Source organism: Cynocephalus volans, chromosome 13 (assembly GCF_027409185.1).
Source record: "Cynocephalus volans isolate mCynVol1 chromosome 13, mCynVol1.pri, whole genome shotgun sequence".
In the NCBI taxonomy this organism is placed as follows: Eukaryota; Metazoa; Chordata; class Mammalia; order Dermoptera; family Cynocephalidae; genus Cynocephalus; species Cynocephalus volans.
The window spans coordinates 42,473,288-42,493,967 of NC_084472.1; the positions used below are offsets into that span (position 1 = coordinate 42,473,288).

At 49.5% G+C, this 20,680-nt stretch overlaps 2 protein-coding genes and 2 non-coding genes across 4 annotated transcripts; all 4 read right to left on the reverse strand.

Annotated features, from left to right (window-relative positions):
- Window positions 1–2,588: 2,588 nt before the first annotated feature.
- Window positions 2,589–11,323, reverse strand: LOC134361643 (elongin-A-like). Its single transcript, XM_063076658.1, has 3 exons — window positions 11,288–11,323; window positions 11,091–11,205; window positions 2,589–5,065 (listed from the first exon to the last, which is right to left on the reverse strand). The coding sequence occupies exons 1-3, from the start codon at window positions 11,321–11,323 to the stop codon at window positions 2,589–2,591; spliced, it is 2,628 nt and encodes an 875-aa protein (XP_062932728.1).
- On the reverse strand, window positions 6,140–6,244 carry LOC134362283 (U6 spliceosomal RNA). The gene has a single exon (XR_010021560.1). It is a non-coding gene; the product is annotated as a U6 spliceosomal RNA (small nuclear RNA).
- A 580-nt stretch (window positions 11,324–11,903) lies between the features above and the next one.
- LOC134361644 (elongin-A-like) lies at window positions 11,904–20,615 on the reverse strand. Its single transcript, XM_063076659.1, has 3 exons — window positions 20,580–20,615; window positions 20,383–20,497; window positions 11,904–14,380 (listed from the first exon to the last, which is right to left on the reverse strand). Exons 1-3 carry the CDS (start codon window positions 20,613–20,615, stop codon window positions 11,904–11,906), a joined length of 2,628 nt encoding a protein of 875 aa, XP_062932729.1.
- LOC134362284 (U6 spliceosomal RNA) lies at window positions 15,433–15,537 on the reverse strand. The gene has a single exon (XR_010021561.1). It is a non-coding gene; the product is annotated as a U6 spliceosomal RNA (small nuclear RNA).
- Window positions 20,616–20,680: the final 65 nt, after the last annotated feature.

Sequence of the window (20,680 nt, forward strand, 5' to 3'; positions counted from 1 at the left end):
TCTCTACTTAGTAAGGAAAGGGAAAAAAATTATATGCTGAGGTTACTGAGATGTACTGTCAGAACAAATGTTGTGTCTGTGAGATTGTGAAGAAGTTCAAAGAAATTCATGCTAGTTTCGCTGTCGCACCTCAAACTGCAAAGATTTTGGCCACAGTCTAGGCAACAATGTTTAGTGAAGATGAAAAAGACATTAAATTTGTGGGTGGAAGACATGGACAGGAGCATGTTGCAATAGATGGTACTGTCCGAGGTTTCGGACATCCGATGGGGGGCCTGATATTTACATCCAACGGATGAGGGGAACTCCTGGGATTTTAAAATACTGAAGAATGGGACTACATAAAAATAAAAAGGAATGAAAGAGAAAGTCAAAAGATTGAGCTGGGAGAGATATTTACAACTCGTAGAACATTCAACTCATACAATTTCCTTTATATCCAATGAGCTCCCACACACCAATGTGAAAAAAGACCAACGACTTAGGAGAGAAATGGGGAACACATAGGAAAACGTGGCTCCCCGACCCCCCAAAACAAGCGACTCTTGAATACAGGAGAAGATGCTCACCACCATGAAGATGAAAATAAAAGACAATGTGGTGAAATTTGGGACCTATTAATATAGTTCGAAACATTAACAACCTGCTGTGTTGGAACAGATTATCCTAGATTGCTTGTAGATGTAGAAATTAATACAAACGCTATACAAGTAAGCCTGTAAAATTTAAAATGTATGTATATATTTAAAAGTGTATCCTTAGACACATCCATATCACTTGTAGAGTGAGAGGCTGAATGTATAAACGGGTAAAGGGCAAAAACCACAGAGAAGCTCGGGAAGCCAAACCACAACCCCTGGAGCCACCAGCCCAGAAAAGCAAACTACAGCCTCTACGGCAATCAGTCCAGGAAGCCCAATCACAACCACTGCAGCAGTTGGCACACACCAGTCAGGATCGGGTCAGCAATGCCAGCTTGGGAATTTTGGCCCCAGTGTCCAAGTCAAGACCAACTAGAGAAAGCCAAATATGCTCTCAAAACCAATCGCGTCAGATGCTCTGCTTCCAGTTAGCCTGCTTACAGCTTCCCCAAGTCAACAACCTCCAATCCGAAAATACCCGGAACCCTCCTTCCTTTTTGATAGAGAACTTTGCTACTCCCCCGCCTACCTTTGAGTTTGCCAAATGCGACCGATGGTTTCTGACTCCCTTGCTTTCTATGTATATGTACAGCGAGCGTTTTCTAAACAGTCTGTTTGTTTTTGCTTGCGTCTTTTTCATTTATTTCCACAAATCCCTTCTACTAAACTTGCATGTATGAAAAATATATTCATATTCTTTGATAGAGCGATTTCACTTGTAGGATTTTATCCCACAAACACACCTGCCTCTATGCGTGTGCGCGCGCATGTGTGCATCTGTGTCCGTGAACAGGTGTCCCTGACGTCCAGGATAGACGTTTCAAGACGCCGGTGGATACATAAAGCCACAGATAGTAGCAAACCCAGTTGCCGTCAAAGGGAGCACGTTTCTTTTCGTTTCTTCCACCCGCAAATCGAATGCCATTTCCATCCTAACCAAGCAGCCATCGTGCAGCGAGGCCGAAAGGATCGCAGTTGGATGTGCGACGGCACGAAGTTTCCTTTCCTTCTTCACAGCTTCGCAGAAGGAAGACTTGCTTTCATGGGAGATCTTTGCAACCCTCACATATGATTTTCCCCTTTCCTTATGAAGTCCAGGACTTTTCACCTTTTCGGGTAAAGGAAGCCCTTTACGGCTTCTCTTTGGCATATGCGAATTGCCCGCATCACTCCTCTTGCACTCGGTGGCCATTACGAAGGAAAAGAAGTGTGACTTAAACGCAAGCTCTGCAATGTGGCGACAGTCGGTCTGAAAACGGAGATGGTTACTAAGTGAGCAGTGGCCCGGGAGCATCTAGGGCGTGGACGTGTAGCACAAAGGGATGACTCACGTCCCGGCCAGGCAGGCTGCGCATGCGAGATTTCATCGCACTGCTCTGAAGAGCCTGCAACTTCAAATTTCTGCCTTGTTCGTTTCTGAAATTTTCCATTTGATATTTTGGGACCTTGGTGGACAGAGGAAAACTGAAACTGGGAACGCGAAACTGCACGCAAGGGGGGAGGGGAGGGGGGGACTACTTTGAGGACTCTAGGATTGAGTCCAAGAAAGCCTTATCTGCTCCAGGATGGACAAAGGAGAGAGAGACGGCCAATCTCTTGTATATCATTTTATTTACAAATATGAACACGATCTGGGGACGATATGGATTGGTTAAAACTCTGTCCTTCTTTCCAAAGAGGCTAGTTAACATCCTCAGTGCAATTGGTGTTAAAACCTGCTGCGAGACTGAGGATTCAGAGCTTGGGGATTCTGAAGCGTCCACCAAGCAGGGCGGCAGCGTCCCAGGTGCAACGCGTGAAAACTGCAGGATTCAGATCCAGGAGGTCCCACCAACGAAAGACGCCAGTGTCCTTTGCAAGTCCCATTCCCCGACTCGAATCGCCTTTGAATTCCTTCCCAACCACCCCACCGCCCCCCGAGTTCTCTGTCCAATGCGAGTCCTCGGCTCATCGGCGGGAGTATGTGTTCCTGTAATCTCGGATCGTCTTGGCCATGAGCGGGGCTACTTTCTTGGCGGCGGCTTTCCTGGTGCTGGGGCCGCAGGAGGGGGGCCTCGCAGGGAGCGGGTGAAAGCGGCTGTGGCCACCGGTGCTGCTGGAGGGGGGCCGGCTGCTCTCCTGTGGGCGTGGGGCCGGCTGCACCTCGGCTTTATCGGGGATGGCCGCTCCTCCCGAGGCAGGCTTTTCCTGCCTCCTGGGAACCTCACAAGGCTTGTCGAGCACAGAGTGGAAGAAGATCATCTGTGTCTGTCGGCCTCTGGGCCTCTCGGCGCGTGCAGAGCGGATCTTCATCGTCACCAGCCGGAGCCGCCGCTCTCGGGCCTCCCGGAGCCGCAGGTACATCTCCCGCCACGACTCGTGCTCCTCCGGCCGGGCTTCCTTAAAGTCTCGTTGACAGCGCCTTTTCCATAAGTGGCCCGTTTCTTTCGCTAGTGTGGGATTGTATTTCTCGATGGTGCGACCTGGCTGATCGGGCGTGCACCCCTTCCACGCGGGCTCCGGAGCAGGACACGGGTCTCCCCCCGCTTCCCGGACAGCAGGGACGCTGGTCCCGAGGGCCCACACCCGCCGCTCACACGCAGTCACGGTTCTAGGCAGGCCGGCGCTCCTGGGGCCCGAGTACACCGGCATCTTCGAGTTCCTTCTGCGTCCCGTAGGAAATCCACCCTCTTCTTCTTGCTGGGGGGAAGGGAGTGCGTGTATCTCTGGCGGGAAGGAGGACATCAGTTCAAGGACAGACAGTGCCCTGTCACTGGCCCGCATCCCGGGTAACGGGAGGTCTGGCAGCACCGGCGGGGCGTCGGTGGGGACCCTTTTCAGCTTGGCTACGTGCGCTCCGGGCGGTGGCGGCTCCTCTGTCTCATTTTCCTGCACCTTGGCTAGTCTGGGAAGCAGGCTCCCATTTTCACGAGTGCGTTTAGAGTCCGTCTCGTGAAGGTCTTTGACTCTCAGAGTAGTGGCCAGAGTTTTCACCGTCCTTTCCTTTCCCTTCCAAGGCCGGCCATAGGTGGAGTATGCCTCAAAGGGCACAGCAGGCTGCTCAGAGTCAGCCTCCATATCTGCCAACTCCTCCTCTTCAGGGAGGGAGCTCTCCCAGGTGGAAGGTCTGCGTATCCCTTCTCGAGTGCTGAGCTTGTTGGAAAGCTTGCCTGGCACCGTGGGCAGCAGGCCTCCTGCGCCCTCTCCTGTGTCTAAGCTTTCTGGGCTTGGCTTCTTTGTTTCGTCTGCTTTGGGTTCGTCAGAGTCTTTGTCCCTCTTCTCCTCTAGGTGGTTGTCCCGAGCAGCGTCCAAGGCGGGTAGAGAGGGAACGCAACCGAGCTCCGATGCCTTCTCTCTCCTGGCCCGCCTAGAGGGCGGTTTGTCCTTGGTACTGTCCCCCGAGATGGCCCTTGGACCTTCCTCTGGGGAGAAGGCCTTGTGGGATTTCTGGCTGAATCCAGCAGGGAACATCTCGTCGTCCCCAGCCCCCGCCGGGCCTTTCTGCCTGTGGGAAGATACCTGCGCCGGGCTTGGGCTCACGACGGCCCCTTGCCCCCGGGGTTTGCCCAGGTGTCCCTCTTGACGGAGTCCCGGACTGCCCTGAGGGGCATCAGCGTGGCCTTTTCCAGGCTTCTGGCGGAGAACAGCGGGCTCGGGGCCCTCCTCCTCCGGGGGCACGCAATGGTCCACGCACATCTGGTGAGGACCGGCAAGGGACAGACGGATCCGGATGTGGCCATCGCCGGAAGACGCCCAGTCTGAGGAGGAAGCCAGTGCAACTGTGTAGCGCTTGGTGCTCCCGCCTCTCCTGTCGCCACCGGGAGACCCCTTGGGAGGTGTTTGGAGCTGCGAGAGTCTCCTGTGCTTTCTGTGTCCGCGCTCCGTGCCGTCGGATGGGCTCTCGGAGGCTCCGTGGCTTTCTGGGCAGGCGCCCTGCACCTTCGGCTCCTTCGGAAACTCCTCCCTGGGGCGCTTTCGGGAACGGCTCTCCTCCAAGGCCAGTTGTTCAGGCCGGGTGTCCCGCGCCACGACCAGCAACTTCTTCCACTGGGCGGCTAAGTCCCTGGCCAAGCTGCCCACGTGCTGGTGTGTGCGCAAGCGCTTGACCGTCTTGCGGACTCCAGTCTCCGCCAGGGAGTGTGCTGTCACTGGCAAGGCGGAGAGTTTCTTCAGGTATTTCGCCAGCTTCTTGGGATCGGAGTGGGCAGCCAGGCGCGCCTGCAGCTTGACCACGGCGTGCAGCGCCCCGTCGGCTGCCATGGCCGTCCCGGGCGCAGCCTCGTCGGCGCAGCTGGGCGGGCGTCGCTGCTTGGGCCGCAGCTCTGTCCTCAGTACAGCGAGCAGCTCGGTCTGGGCACGCGGGTCCTCGCCGACCGCCGCCGGGCTGACCTGCTGCTTTTGCTTGGGGGTGCGGAGCCGCCGCCTGGAAGAACCGCCGCGAAGCGCTGTCCGAGGTAGAAGGAAGCCTCAGCGCGGGACTCCCGTCCTTATAAAGCCGGCACGCCCCGCTCCCGGGCTGTGAGCCGCGCCCTGATGACCAGCAGTGATTGGTCCTGGGCTTCCTCGCCTCTTGACTGATTGATTGCGTTACCAGGACTCAATCAGGAGTGACCTCTGTGGGTGGAGTTCCGGACACCGGCAGCAAGGTGTGCGAAAACACGTACTCCCCGATGCAGTGGGTGGAAACGCTAATTGCTACCACCTGTTTGTAGAGCATATTGACAAGATCGAGCAAAAAGAAACATTCACATAGGCGTTGACCGAGCAATTCCACTCTTAGCATTTTATAGCGTACAGAGTCAATTCCGCAATGCTGTAGAAACACTCCACGTGCACACACACGCACACACACACACACACACACACACACACACACACACACACACACACACACACACACACACACAGGTGTACACAGAGACCTAGAACCCAGCAGTTTCATTGTCCACTTATCCGTAGGCCGGACAGTGCATTTCATACCCTCCCTAACCTAAGCTAGGCGGGAGCATTTCTCAGAAATCTTTCCTTCATCCTCTTTCCAGAATCCCTGGAGAGAGTCATGTAAACATTCAGCCATCAGAATAGCCAGTGAACACACTGACCAGAATGAATAGGAAGGTAAAGACTTGGGACAGAGGGACCTCCAGATCCTAAACTGATCTTTACCTTGTTGACGACTTTCTTAAAATAACAAACAAACAAACAAAAAACGTAAACAGCCTATCAGAGATGCTTGTACAGAGGGATTTGATTCCATGCTTGCAAAATGGTAGCTGTCCAAACTCCAAACAAAAGTGTTTCCTCCTTTTTCCTTTCTAGAATCACGGAGTTTGTCAGTGTCTTCAGCTCCACCGTAGGTGATGAGGACCGAGTCGTTTAGAATTCTGTTTGGATATGGCGCTGACTCAAAAATGGCTTTTGTCCTCAGCAGAGTGTGAAGCAGCTTGCAGTTGGGATCGCCTGGCCTTGAAACAATAATGTCACTTTGGAAATTCAGTTTTTATCAAGAGTAGAAAAAGAGATAGAGATAGGAAAACACAGATTTACCTGTGATGCTTGTGCAGGGGTCATGCTGACCTTCTCTGTCTCGTTCCAATCTTAGTACATGTGGGGCTGAAGTGAGCAGAAAATTCAATGTTCCACTAGAATGAGGCTATGTCCGATCAGTATTCCTCCGCTACTTGGTTTTTACCCAACTGAGCGTAAGGATCCTCTACAGTACTCGAAAGCCACGGAAGCTCTGAGAAGGAACTGCTTCAGTGTTTTTCGTTTGACCACACGACTAAAGACAAATAAATCACAACTGGTATGAACACACAGGAACGGTTTTTGGAAAGTCACGACTGATTCGCATATTCGTGTGTACAGGCCAAATAATCCTGAAACAGAGTCACTTTTATTAATCGTCATGTGTCTTTCGGTGTGCTTTTCGAAAGTTAGGTGAGTCTTTTACATTAAAAAGTATCTAGTGTAAGTGTGAGCTAATTAATAAGGTGGTTGACTACTTTTTTAAAGGAGTGTTGTTCTATGCCTTAGCTCTTCTTAATTGCGTTGGGACGCTGAAAAAAAGCCAGAGAAATTGAAGATTTCATTACGTCGATGTTTTGCTCCGAAGAACTGAAGTTTACTAAACTTTCAACGCTCAGACATTTACGCATCTATCGAAATACCAATAGCTGTAAACAGTGTGTACTTTTAAGTACTAATCGACCAAACTCTAAGTCATTATGAAGCTAAGCTGAGTGTCAAGTAAGTCTTGCGTTTTAAGTGCTCCGCTCTGTTCTTACGCGAGGAAGATTAACCACTTCGCTACTGACCACTGCTGCGGCCTTGTGGGCATCTTCTAAAAATCTGTGGCTGCTGTTGAACCATATTCTTCCTGTACGTGGACCAGGAAAGGGAAACTGATCAGACAACCTGGAACCCTTTGCTAATGCCACACTGCTGTTCTTGGAGACGACTTCATCTTCCCCCCACCCACTCCTCCTCTTCTAGGTTTTCATGGCACTGTAAAGGGCTTTGTAAATGGTTTCTTGGTTTTTACTTCGTTTTATATTTATTACCGATTTGTAGATTTACAACCGGCCTTTGTCACTGATCTTACTTTAGCAACATTGGCAACTTCATTTACTGATCCTCACAGTTTATGTTTGAAGCCTTCGAACTTTTCTCAACATGTAATTCCATTATCCGTGCACAAAGACAGGGATAATTCTTTCTTCCCTTCCTTCTCTCTTTTTAAAAATTCTTACACCACGTATTTGTTTTTCTTGTCTCATCTTACTACTTAGGACCTCCGTGTTAGTCAGTTCTCTGTCGTTTACAAGAGAATACCCGAAACTGGGTCTATCTAGAGAAACAGAGTTTAGTTTGTCCAGTTTTGGAGGCTGGGAAGTCCGAGGTTCAATGGGCTTGTCTGGTGAGGGCCTTCTTCTTGATGGGGATGTGCCGAGTGACCCGAGGCAATGCAGTTTATCACAGGGTGCGGGTGACCAAAGCGAGCTAATATGCTTCTTTCTCTCCTGATAAAGCTGGTGCTGCCACTCGGGTGATAACCCATCCATCCACCAACTCATCCATCCGTGATGGTATTAATTCACTCAAGAGGGCATAGCCCTCATGATTCAATCACCTCTTAAAGACCCCACCTTCAACGCTGCTACATTGGGGATCAAGCTTCCACGTGACCTTTGGAGGGGACAAGCATTCAAATCACAGCAACGTTAATAAGATGTTGCGTAGAAGTGGGGATAAGAGGCATTATTGTCTTTTTCCCAATCTTGAAGGGAAAGCTTTTGGCATTTCATTAGTCAGTCTTATGTTTCCTGCAGGTTTTTCATAGAGATCGTTTTGTCAGGTCAAGGCAGTTGTCTTCTATTCCTACGTTGTCCGGGGTTTTTGTTTCCTGTCCTTGTCTTTCCTTTTACTTTTTAAAAAATATCAACGATAGGTTGTACATTTTATGAATCACTTCTCTGCACTTTTGGAAATGATGACCTAATTTCTTTATTTTGCAATGTGGCACACTGACTGTATCACGTGATTCACTAACCCTAAACCAACCTTGCCTCAGTCCTAAGACACACTGAACTTGAATATTACGTATCACTGATTCAATTTGCTCCTAGTTTGCTTTGGATTTGTGAGTATATTAATGAATGGGATTGGGCTGTTCTAATGCTTTCAGTGTCCTTGTCAGGTCAGAGCTCTTACACATCTTTTATTGAATACTTCTATAACTATTTGTCTTCTGGATACTATCGTAAATGGTATTAACTAAAATAGTTTTTCGAAAGTGTTGCGATAGTTTCAGTACGTTGAGTCCCCCATGGATCTGTCTCAATTGTTTGTTATTCCTCATACTTCTCTGTGTTGTTCTTAAGTTGGCATGTGTGCCAGGCAGTGTAATTGAGACTTTATTTTTAGAAATAATCTGAGATGAAGGATGATGGTATCCTCTCACAGAGGTGATTTAGGTTTGTTTCTGCCTTGCGCCTGGAGTGAGGCCCGGCAGTCCAGGAATATCTGAATCCCGTTTCAGGGACTGAGGGTTTTCTGGGCCGCATAGGCAATGGGTAGCAGAGGTTGGGCAACTTAACTTGTTGTCTGTATTTATTCCTAGGACAGGGCCCAGACCAGGGTCCTCAATCTTGCTGGGCCTAGAATTCCAACTTTTGTGCCCTCAGCACCTTGAGGTTGTCGACAGTGCTTGGTGTCCTAGCATCGTAGAAGTAGGCAAATGTCCGTAGGAACAATGGCTTCCAATGGCATGGCCACCTATGCGCATCTATGAATACTGTAGTCCTCCCTTATTTGTGGTTTTCCTCTCCTTAATATCAGTTGCCTGCAGTCCAATGTGGTGTGAAAATATCAGATGAACAATTACAGAAATAAACCGTTCAGAGGTTTTAAATTGCGAGCCGTTCTCTGGAGTGTGACAAAACCTCACATGGCCCCGCTCCATACCGTAAGCATTCCTTTTTCCAGTGTGTCCACCTGTACACCCTCCCTGCCCGCTCGTGACTGGGAGGCCATCCTGGTGATCAAATCAACTGTCACCCTATCGCGGTGTTTGCGTCCGAGTCGCCGTATTTTACTTAATAATGGCCACAACGCACAAGAGCGGTCATGCTGGGAATTCGGATATGTCAAATAGAAGCCATAAAGTGCTTCCTTTAGGCGAAAAGGTGAAAGTTCTCTACTTAGTAAGGAAAGGGAAAAAAATTATATGCTGAGGTTACTGAGATGTACTGTCAGAACAAATGTTGTGTCTGTGAGATTGTGAAGAAGTTCAAAGAAATTCATGCTAGTTTCGCTGTCGCACCTCAAACTGCAAAGATTTTGGCCACAGTCTAGGCAACAATGTTTAGTGAAGATGAAAAAGACATTAAATTTGTGGGTGGAAGACATGGACAGGAGCATGTTGCAATAGATGGTACTGTCCGAGGTTTCGGACATCCGATGGGGGGCCTGATATTTACATCCAACGGATGAGGGGAACTCCTGGGATTTTAAAATACTGAAGAATGGGACTACATAAAAATAAAAAGGAATGAAAGAGAAAGTCAAAAGATTGAGCTGGGAGAGATATTTACAACTCGTAGAACATTCAACTCATACAATTTCCTTTATATCCAATGAGCTCCCACACACCAATGTGAAAAAAGACCAACGACTTAGGAGAGAAATGGGGAACACATAGGAAAACGTGGCTCCCCGACCCCCCAAAACAAGCGACTCTTGAATACAGGAGAAGATGCTCACCACCATGAAGATGAAAATAAAAGACAATGTGGTGAAATTTGGGACCTATTAATATAGTTCGAAACATTAACAACCTGCTGTGTTGGAACAGATTATCCTAGATTGCTTGTAGATGTAGAAATTAATACAAACGCTATACAAGTAAGCCTGTAAAATTTAAAATGTATGTATATATTTAAAAGTGTATCCTTAGACACATCCATATCACTTGTAGAGTGAGAGGCTGAATGTATAAACGGGTAAAGGGCAAAAACCACAGAGAAGCTCGGGAAGCCAAACCACAACCCCTGGAGCCACCAGCCCAGAAAAGCAAACTACAGCCTCTACGGCAATCAGTCCAGGAAGCCCAATCACAACCACTGCAGCAGTTGGCACACACCAGTCAGGATCGGGTCAGCAATGCCAGCTTGGGAATTTTGGCCCCAGTGTCCAAGTCAAGACCAACTAGAGAAAGCCAAATATGCTCTCAAAACCAATCGCGTCAGATGCTCTGCTTCCAGTTAGCCTGCTTACAGCTTCCCCAAGTCAACAACCTCCAATCCGAAAATACCCGGAACCCTCCTTCCTTTTTGATAGAGAACTTTGCTACTCCCCCGCCTACCTTTGAGTTTGCCAAATGCGACCGATGGTTTCTGACTCCCTTGCTTTCTATGTATATGTACAGCGAGCGTTTTCTAAACAGTCTGTTTGTTTTTGCTTGCGTCTTTTTCATTTATTTCCACAAATCCCTTCTACTAAACTTGCATGTATGAAAAATATATTCATATTCTTTGATAGAGCGATTTCACTTGTAGGATTTTATCCCACAAACACACCTGCCTCTATGCGTGTGCGCGCGCATGTGTGCATCTGTGTCCGTGAACAGGTGTCCCTGACGTCCAGGATAGACGTTTCAAGACGCCGGTGGATACATAAAGCCACAGATAGTAGCAAACCCAGTTGCCGTCAAAGGGAGCACGTTTCTTTTCGTTTCTTCCACCCGCAAATCGAATGCCATTTCCATCCTAACCAAGCAGCCATCGTGCAGCGAGGCCGAAAGGATCGCAGTTGGATGTGCGACGGCACGAAGTTTCCTTTCCTTCTTCACAGCTTCGCAGAAGGAAGACTTGCTTTCATGGGAGATCTTTGCAACCCTCACATATGATTTTCCCCTTTCCTTATGAAGTCCAGGACTTTTCACCTTTTCGGGTAAAGGAAGCCCTTTACGGCTTCTCTTTGGCATATGCGAATTGCCCGCATCACTCCTCTTGCACTCGGTGGCCATTACGAAGGAAAAGAAGTGTGACTTAAACGCAAGCTCTGCAATGTGGCGACAGTCGGTCTGAAAACGGAGATGGTTACTAAGTGAGCAGTGGCCCGGGAGCATCTAGGGCGTGGACGTGTAGCACAAAGGGATGACTCACGTCCCGGCCAGGCAGGCTGCGCATGCGAGATTTCATCGCACTGCTCTGAAGAGCCTGCAACTTCAAATTTCTGCCTTGTTCGTTTCTGAAATTTTCCATTTGATATTTTGGGACCTTGGTGGACAGAGGAAAACTGAAACTGGGAACGCGAAACTGCACGCAAGGGGGGAGGGGAGGGGGGGACTACTTTGAGGACTCTAGGATTGAGTCCAAGAAAGCCTTATCTGCTCCAGGATGGACAAAGGAGAGAGAGACGGCCAATCTCTTGTATATCATTTTATTTACAAATATGAACACGATCTGGGGACGATATGGATTGGTTAAAACTCTGTCCTTCTTTCCAAAGAGGCTAGTTAACATCCTCAGTGCAATTGGTGTTAAAACCTGCTGCGAGACTGAGGATTCAGAGCTTGGGGATTCTGAAGCGTCCACCAAGCAGGGCGGCAGCGTCCCAGGTGCAACGCGTGAAAACTGCAGGATTCAGATCCAGGAGGTCCCACCAACGAAAGACGCCAGTGTCCTTTGCAAGTCCCATTCCCCGACTCGAATCGCCTTTGAATTCCTTCCCAACCACCCCACCGCCCCCCGAGTTCTCCGTCCAATGCGAGTCCTCGGCTCATCGGCGGGAGTATGTGTTCCTGTAATCTCGGATCGTCTTGGCCATGAGCGGGGCTACTTTCTTGGCGGCGGCTTTCCTGGTGCTGGGGCCGCAGGAGGGGGGCCTCGCAGGGAGCGGGTGAAAGCGGCTGTGGCCACCGGTGCTGCTGGAGGGGGGCCGGCTGCTCGCCTGTGGGCGTGGGGCCGGCTGCACCTCGGCTTTATCGGGGATGGCCGCTCCTCCCGAGGCAGGCTTTTCCTGCCTCCTGGGAACCTCACAAGGCTTGTCGAGCACAGAGTGGAAGAAGATCATCTGTGTCTGTCGGCCTCTGGGCCTCTCGGCGCGTGCAGAGCGGATCTTCATCGTCACCAGCCGGAGCCGCCGCTCTCGGGCCTCCCGGAGCCGCAGGTACATCTCCCGCCACGACTCGTGCTCCTCCGGCCGGGCTTCCTTAAAGTCTCGTTGACAGCGCCTTTTCCATAAGTGGCCCGTTTCTTTCGCTAGTGTGGGATTGTATTTCTCGATGATGCGACCTGGCTGATCGGGCGTGCACCCCTTCCACGCGGGCTCCGGAGCAGGACACGGGTCTCCCCCCGCTTCCCGGACAGCAGGGACGCTGGTCCCGAGGGCCCACACCCGCCGCTCACACGCAGTCACGGTTCTAGGCAGGCCGGCGCTCCTGGGGCCCGAGTACACCGGCATCTTCGAGTTCCTTCTGCGTCCCGTAGGAAATCCACCCTCTTCTTCTTGCTGGGGGGAAGGGAGTGCGTGTATCTCTGGCGGGAAGGAGGACATCAGTTCAAGGACAGACAGTGCCCTGTCACTGGCCCGCATCCCGGGTAACGGGAGGTCTGGCAGCACCGGCGGGGCGTCGGTGGGGACCCTTTTCAGCTTGGCTACGTGCGCTCCGGGCGGTGGCGGCTCCTCTGTCTCATTTTCCTGCACCTTGGCTAGTCTGGGAAGCAGGCTCCCATTTTCACGAGTGCGTTTAGAGTCCGTCTCGTGAAGGTCTTTGACTCTCAGAGTAGTGGCCAGAGTTTTCACCGTCCTTTCCTTTCCCTTCCAAGGCCGGCCATAGGTGGAGTATGCCTCAAAGGGCACAGCAGGCTGCTCAGAGTCAGCCTCCATATCTGCCAACTCCTCCTCTTCAGGGAGGGAGCTCTCCCAGGTGGAAGGTCTGCGTATCCCTTCTCGAGTGCTGAGCTTGTTGGAAAGCTTGCCTGGCACCGTGGGCAGCAGGCCTCCTGCGCCCTCTCCTGTGTCTAAGCTTTCTGGGCTTGGCTTCTTTGTTTCGTCTGCTTTGGGTTCGTCAGAGTCTTTGTCCCTCTTCTCCTCTAGGTGGTTGTCCCGAGCAGCGTCCAAGGCGGGTAGAGAGGGAACGCAACCGAGCTCCGATGCCTTCTCTCTCCTGGCCCGCCTAGAGGGCGGTTTGTCCTTGGTACTGTCCCCCGAGATGGCCCTTGGACCTTCCTCTGGGGAGAAGGCCTTGTGGGATTTCTGGCTGAATCCAGCAGGGAACATCTCGTCGTCCCCAGCCCCCGCCGGGCCTTTCTGCCTGTGGGAAGATACCTGCGCCGGGCTTGGGCTCACGACGGCCCCTTGCCCCCGGGGTTTGCCCAGGTGTCCCTCTTGACGGAGTCCCGGACTGCCCTGAGGGGCATCAGCGTGGCCTTTTCCAGGCTTCTGGCGGAGAACAGCGGGCTCGGGGCCCTCCTCCTCCGGGGGCACGCAATGGTCCACGCACATCTGGTGAGGACCGGCAAGGGACAGACGGATCCGGATGTGGCCATCGCCGGAAGACGCCCAGTCTGAGGAGGAAGCCAGTGCAACTGTGTAGCGCTTGGTGCTCCCGCCTCTCCTGTCGCCACCGGGAGACCCCTTGGGAGGTGTTTGGAGCTGCGAGAGTCTCCTGTGCTTTCTGTGTCCGCGCTCCGTGCCGTCGGATGGGCTCTCGGAGGCTCCGTGGCTTTCTGGGCAGGCGCCCTGCACCTTCGGCTCCTTCGGAAACTCCTCCCTGGGGCGCTTTCGGGAACGGCTCTCCTCCAAGGCCAGTTGTTCAGGCCGGGTGTCCCGCGCCACGACCAGCAACTTCTTCCACTGGGCGGCTAAGTCCCTGGCCAAGCTGCCCACGTGCTGGTGTGTGCGCAAGCGCTTGACCGTCTTGCGGACTCCAGTCTCCGCCAGGGAGTGTGCTGTCACTGGCAAGGCGGAGAGTTTCTTCAGGTATTTCGCCAGCTTCTTGGGATCGGAGTGGGCAGCCAGGCGCGCCTGCAGCTTGACCACGGCGTGCAGCGCCCCGTCGGCTGCCATGGCCGTCCCGGGCGCAGCCTCGTCGGCGCAGCTGGGCGGGCGTCGCTGCTTGGGCCGCAGCTCTGTCCTCAGTACAGCGAGCAGCTCGGTCTGGGCACGCGGGTCCTCGCCGACCGCCGCCGGGCTGACCTGCTGCTTTTGCTTGGGGGTGCGGAGCCGCCGCCTGGAAGAACCGCCGCGAAGCGCTGTCCGAGGTAGAAGGAAGCCTCAGCGCGGGACTCCCGTCCTTATAAAGCCGGCACGCCCCGCTCCCGGGCTGTGAGCCGCGCCCTGATGACCAGCAGTGATTGGTCCTGGGCTTCCTCGCCTCTTGACTGATTGATTGCGTTACCAGGACTCAATCAGGAGTGACCTCTGTGGGTGGAGTTCCGGACACCGGCAGCAAGGTGTGCGAAAACACGTATTCCCCGATGCAGTGGGTGGAAACGCTAATTGCTACCACCTGTTTGTAGAGCATATTGACAAGATCGAGCGAAAAGAAAAATTCCCATAGGCGTTGACCGAGCAATTCCACTCTTAGCATTTTATAGCGTACAGAGTCAATTCCGCAATGCTGTAGAAACACTCCACGTGCACACACACGCACACACACACACACACACACACACACACACACACACACACAGGTGTACACAGAGACCTAGAACCCAGCAGTTTCATTGTCCACTTATCCGTAGGCCAGACAGTGCATTTCATACCCTCCCTAACCTAAGCTAGGCGGGAGCATTTCTCAGAAATCTTTCCTTCATCCTCTTTCCAGAATCCCTGGAGAGAGTCATGTAAACATTCAGCCATCAGAATAGCCAGTGAACACACTGACCAGAATGAATAGGAAGGTAAAGACTTGGGACAGAGGGACCTCCAGATCCTAAACTGATCTTTACCTTGTTGACGACTTTCTTAAAATAACAAGCAAACAAACAAAAAACGTAAACAGCCTATCAGAGATGCTTGTACAGAGGGATTTGATTCCATGCTTGCAAAATGGTAGCTGTCCAAACTCCAAACAAAAGTGTTTCCTCCTTTTTCCTTTCTAGAATCACGGAGTTTGTCAGTGTCTTCAGCTCCACCGTAGGTGATGAGGACCGAGTCGTTTAGAATTCTGTTTGGATATGGCGCTGACTCAAAAATGGCTTTTGTCCTCAGCAGAGTGTGAAGCAGCTTGCACTTGGGATCGCCTGGCCTTGTAACAATAATGTCACTTTGGAAATTCAGTTTTTATCAAGAGTAGAAAAAGAGATAGAGATAGGAAAACACAGATTTACCTGTGATGCTTGTGCAGGGGTCATGCTGACCTTCTCTGTCTCGTTCCAATCTTAGTACATGTGGGGCTGAAGTGAGCAGAAAATTCAATGTTCCACTAGAATGAGGCTATGTCCGATCAGTATTCCTCCGCTACTTGGTTTTTACCCAACTGAGCGTAAGGATCCTCTACAGTACTCGAAAGCCACGGAAGCTCTGAGAAGGAACTGCTTCAGTGTTTTTCGTTTGACCACACGACTAAAGACAAATAAATCACAACTGGTATGAACACACAGGAACGGTTTTTGGAAAGTCACGACTGATTCGCATATTCGTGTGTACAGGCCAAATAATCCTGAAACAGAGTCACTTTTATTAATCGTCATGTGTCTTTCGGTGTGCTTTTCGAAAGTTAGGTGAGTCTTTTACATTAAAAAGTATCTAGTGTAAGTGTGAGCTAATTAATAAGGTGGTTGACTACTTTTTTAAAGGAGTGTTGTTCTATGCCTTAGCTCTTCTTAATTGCGTTGGGACGCTGAAAAAAAGCCAGAGAAATTGAAGATTTCATTACGTCGATGTTTTGCTCCGAAGAACTGAAGTTTACTAAACTTTCAACGCTCAGACATTTACGCATCTATCGAAATACCAATAGCTGTAAACAGTGTGTACTTTTAAGTACTAATCGACCAAACTCTAAGTCATTATGAAGCTAAGCTGAGTGTTAAGTAAGTCTTGCGTTTTAAGTGCTCCGCTCTGTTCTTACGCGAGGAAGATTAACCACTTCGCTACTGACCACTGCTGCGGCCTTGTGGGCATCTTCTAAAAATCTGTGGCTGCTGTTGAACCATATTCTTCCTGTACGTGGACCAGGAAAGGGAAACTGATCAGACAACCTGGAACCCTTTGCTAATGCCACACTGCTGTTCTTGGAGACGACTTCATCTTCCCCCCACCCACTCCTCCTCTTCTAGGTTTTCATGGCACTGTAAAGGGCTTTGTAAATGGTTTCTTGGTTTTTACTTCGTTTTATATTTATTACCGATTTGTAGATTTACAACCGGCCTTTGTCACTGATCTTACTTTAGCAACATTGGCAACTTCATTTACTGATCCTCACAGTTTATGTTTGAAGCCTTCGAACTTTTCTCAACATGTAATTCCATTATCCGTGCACAAAGACAGGGATAATTCTTTCTTCCCTTCCTTCTCTCTTTTTAAAAATTCTTACACCACGTATTTGTTTTTCTTGTCTCATCTTACTACTTAGGACCTCCGTGTTAGTCAGTTCTCTGTCGTTTACAAGAGAATACCCGAAACTGGGTCTATCTAGAGAAACAGAGTTTAGTTTGTCCAGTTTTGGAGGCTGGGAAGTCCGAGGTTCAATGGGCTTGTCTGGTGAGGGCCTTCTTCTTGATGGGGATGTGCCGAGTGACCCGAGGCAATGCAGTTTATCACAGGGTGCGGGTGACCAAAGCGAGCTAATATGCTTCTTTCTCTCCTGATAAAGCTGGTGCTGCCACTCGGGTGATAACCCATCCATCCACCAACTCATCCATCCGTGATGGTATTAATTCACTCAAGAGGGCATAGCCCTCATGATTCAATCACCTCTTAAAGACCCCACCTTCAACGCTGCTACATTGGGGATCAAGCTTCCACGTGACCTTTGGAGGGGACAAGCATTCAAATCACAGCAACGTTAATAAGATGTTGCGTAGAAGTGGGGATAAGAGGCATTATTGTCTTTTTCCCAATCTTGAAGGGAAAGCTTTTGGCATTTCATTAGTCAGTCTTATGTTTCCTGCAGGTTTTTCGTAGAGATCGTTTTGTCAGGTCAAGGCAGTTGTCTTCTATTCCTACGTTGTCCGGGGTTTTTGTTTCCTGTCCTTGTCTTTCCTTTTACTTTTTAAAAAATATCAACGATAGGTTGTACATTTTATGAATCACTTCTCTGCACTTTTGGAAATGATGACCTAATTTCTTTATTTTGCAATGTGGCACACTGACTGTATCACGTGATTCACTAACCCTAAACCAACCTTGCCTCAGTCCTAAGACACACTGAACTTGAATATTACGTATCACTGATTCAATTTGCTCCTAGTTTGCTTTGGATTTGTGAGTATATTAATGAATGGGATTGGGCTGTTCTAATGCTTTCAGTGTCCTTGTCAGGTCAGAGCTCTTACACATCTTTTATTGAATACTTCTATAACTATTTGTCTTCTGGATACTATCGTAAATGGTATTAACTAAAATAGTTTTTCGAAAGTGTTGCGATAGTTTCAGTACGTTGAGTCCCCCATGGATCTGTCTCAATTGTTTGTTATTCCTCATACTTCTCTGTGTTGTTCTTAAGTTGGCATGTGTGCCAGGCAGTGTAATTGAGACTTTATTTTTAGAAATAATCTGAGATGAAGGATGATGGTATCCTCTCACAGAGGTGATTTAGGTTTGTTTCTGCCTTGCGCCTGGAGCGAGGCCCGGCAGTCCAGGAATATCTGAATCCCGTTTCAGGGACTGAGGGTTTTCTGGGCCGCATAGGCAATGGGTAGCAGAGGTTGGGCAACTTAACTTGTTGTCTGTATTTATTCCTAGGACAGGGCCCAGACCAGGGTCCTCAATCTTGCTGGGCCTAGAATTCCAACTTTTGTGCCCTCAGCACCTTGAGGTTGTCGACAGTGCTTGGTGTCCTAGCATCGTAGAAGTAGGCAAATGTCCGTAGGAACAATGGCTTCCAATGGCATGGCCACCTATGCGCATCTATGAATACTGTAGTCCTCCCTTATTTGTGGTTTTCCTCTCCTTAATATCAGTTGCCTGCAGTCCAATGTGGTGTGAAAATATCAGATGAACAATTACAGAAATAAACCGTTCAGAGGTTTTAAATTGCGAGCCGTTCTCTGGAGTGTGACAAAACCTCACATGGCCCCGCTCCATACCGTAAGCATTCCTTTTTCCAGTGTGTCCACCTGTACACCCTCCCTGCCCGCTCGTGACTGGGAGGCCATCCTGGTGATCAAATCAACTGTCACCCTATCGCGGTGTTTGCGTCCGAGTCGCCGTATTTTACTTAATAATGGCCACAACGCACAAGAGCGGTCATGCTGGGAATTCGGATATGTCAAATAGAAGCCATAAAGTGCTTCCTTTAGGCGAAAAGGTGAAAGTTCTCTACTTAGTAAGGAAAGGGAAAAAATTATATGCTGAGGTTACTGAGATGTACTGTCAGAACAAATGTTGTGTCTGTGAGATTGTGAAGAAGTTCAAAGAAATTCATGCTGGTTTCGCTGTCGCACCTCAAACTGCAAAGATTTTGGCCACAGTCTAGGCAACAATGTTTAGTGAAGATGAAAAAGACATTAAATTTGTGGGTGGAAGACATGGACAGGAGCATGTTGCAATAGATGGTACTGTCCGAGGTTTTGGACATCCGATGGGGAGCCTGATATTTACATCCAACGGATGAGGGGAACTCCTGGGATTTTAAAATACTGAAGAATGGGACTACATAAAAATAAAAAGGAATGAAAGAGAAAGTCAAAAGATTGAGCTGGGAGAGATATTTACAACTCGTAGAATATTCAACTCATACAATTTCCTTTATATCCAATGAGCTCCCACACACCAATGTGAAAAAAGACCAACGACTTAGGAGAGAAATGGGGAACACATAGGAAAACGTGGCTCCCCGACCCCCCAAAACAAGCGACTCTTGAATACAGGAGAAGATGCTCACCACCATGAAGATGAAAATAAAAGACAATGTGGTGAAATTTGGGACCTATTAATATAGTTCGAAACATTAACAACCTGCTGTGTTGGAACAGATTATCCTAGATTGCTTGTAGATGTAGAAATTAATACAAACGCTATACAAGTAAGCCTGTAAAATTTAAAATGTATGTATATATTTAAAAGTGTATCCTTAGACACATCCATATCACTTGTAGAGTGAGAGGCTGAATGTATAAACGGGTAAAGGGCAAAAACCACAGAGAACCTCGGGAAGCCAAACCACAACCCCTGGAGCCACCAGCCCAGAAAAGCAAACTACAGCCTCTACGGCAATCAGTCCAGGAAGCCCAATCACAACCACTGCAGCAGTTGGCACACACCAGTCAGGATCGGGTCAGCAATGCCAGCTTGGGAATTTTGGCCCCAGTGTCCAAGTCAAGACCAACTAGAGAAAGCCAAATATGCTCTCAAAACCAATCGCGTCAGATGCTCTGCTTCCAGTTAGCCTGCTTACAGCTTCCCCAAGTCAACAACCTCCAATCCGAAAATACCCGGAACCCTCCTTCCTTTTTGATAGAGAACTTTGCTACTCCCCCGCCTACCTTTGAGTTTGCCAAATGCGACCGATGGTTTCTGACTCCCTTGCTTTCTATGTATATGTACAGCGAGCGTTTTCTAAACAGTCTGTTTGTTTTTGCTTGCGTCTTTTTCATTTATTTCCACAAATCCCTTCTACTAAACTTGCATGTATGAAAAATATATTCATATTCTTTGATAGAGCGATTTCACTTGTAGGATTTTATCCCACAAACACACCTGCCTCTATGCGTGTGCGCGCGCATGTGTGCATCTGTGTCCGTGAACAGGTGTCCCTGACGTCCAGGATAGACGTTTCAAGACGCCGGTGGATACATAAAGCCACAGATAGTAGCAAACCCAGTTGCCGTCAAAGGGAGCACGTTTCTTTTCGTTTCTTCCACCCGCAAATCGAATGCCATTTCCATCCTAACCAAGCAGCCATCGTGCAGCGAGGCCGAAAGGATCGCAGTTGGATGTGCGACGGCACGAAGTTTCCTTTCCTTCTTCACAGCTTCGCAGAAGGAAGACTTGCTTTCATGGGAGATCTTTGCAACCCTCACATATGATTTTCCCCTTTCCTTATGAAGTCCAGGACTTTTCACCTTTTCGGGTAAAGGAAGCCCTTTACGGCTTCTCTTTGGCATATGCGAATTGCCCGCATCACTCCTCTTGCACTCGGTGGCCATTACGAAGGAAAAGAAGTGTGACTTAAACGCAAGCTCTGCAATGTGGCGACAGTCGGTCTGAAAACGGAGATGGTTACTAAGTGAGCAGTGGCCCGGGAGCATCTAGGGCGTGGACGTGTAGCACAAAGGGATGACTCACGTCCCGGCCAGGCAGGCTGCGCATGCGAGATTTCATCGCACTGCTCTGAAGAGCCTGCAACTTCAAATTTCTGCCTTGTTCGTTTCTGAAATTTTCCATTT

Coding starts and splice junctions, on each gene's coding strand:
- LOC134361643 (XM_063076658.1), bottom strand. CDS start 11,323: ATGAAATCTCGCATGCGCAGCCTGCCTGGCCGGGAC. Junction 11,206..11,287: donor GCAGCCTGCCTGGCCGGGAC/GTGAGTCATCCC, acceptor CTCCGTTTTCAG/ACCGACTGTCGCCACATTGC. Junction 5,066..11,090: donor GCATATGCCAAAGAGAAGCC/GTAAAGGGCTTC, acceptor TACCTCGGACAG/CGCTTCGCGGCGGTTCTTCC.
- LOC134361644 (XM_063076659.1), bottom strand. CDS start 20,615: ATGAAATCTCGCATGCGCAGCCTGCCTGGCCGGGAC. Junction 20,498..20,579: donor GCAGCCTGCCTGGCCGGGAC/GTGAGTCATCCC, acceptor CTCCGTTTTCAG/ACCGACTGTCGCCACATTGC. Junction 14,381..20,382: donor GCATATGCCAAAGAGAAGCC/GTAAAGGGCTTC, acceptor TACCTCGGACAG/CGCTTCGCGGCGGTTCTTCC.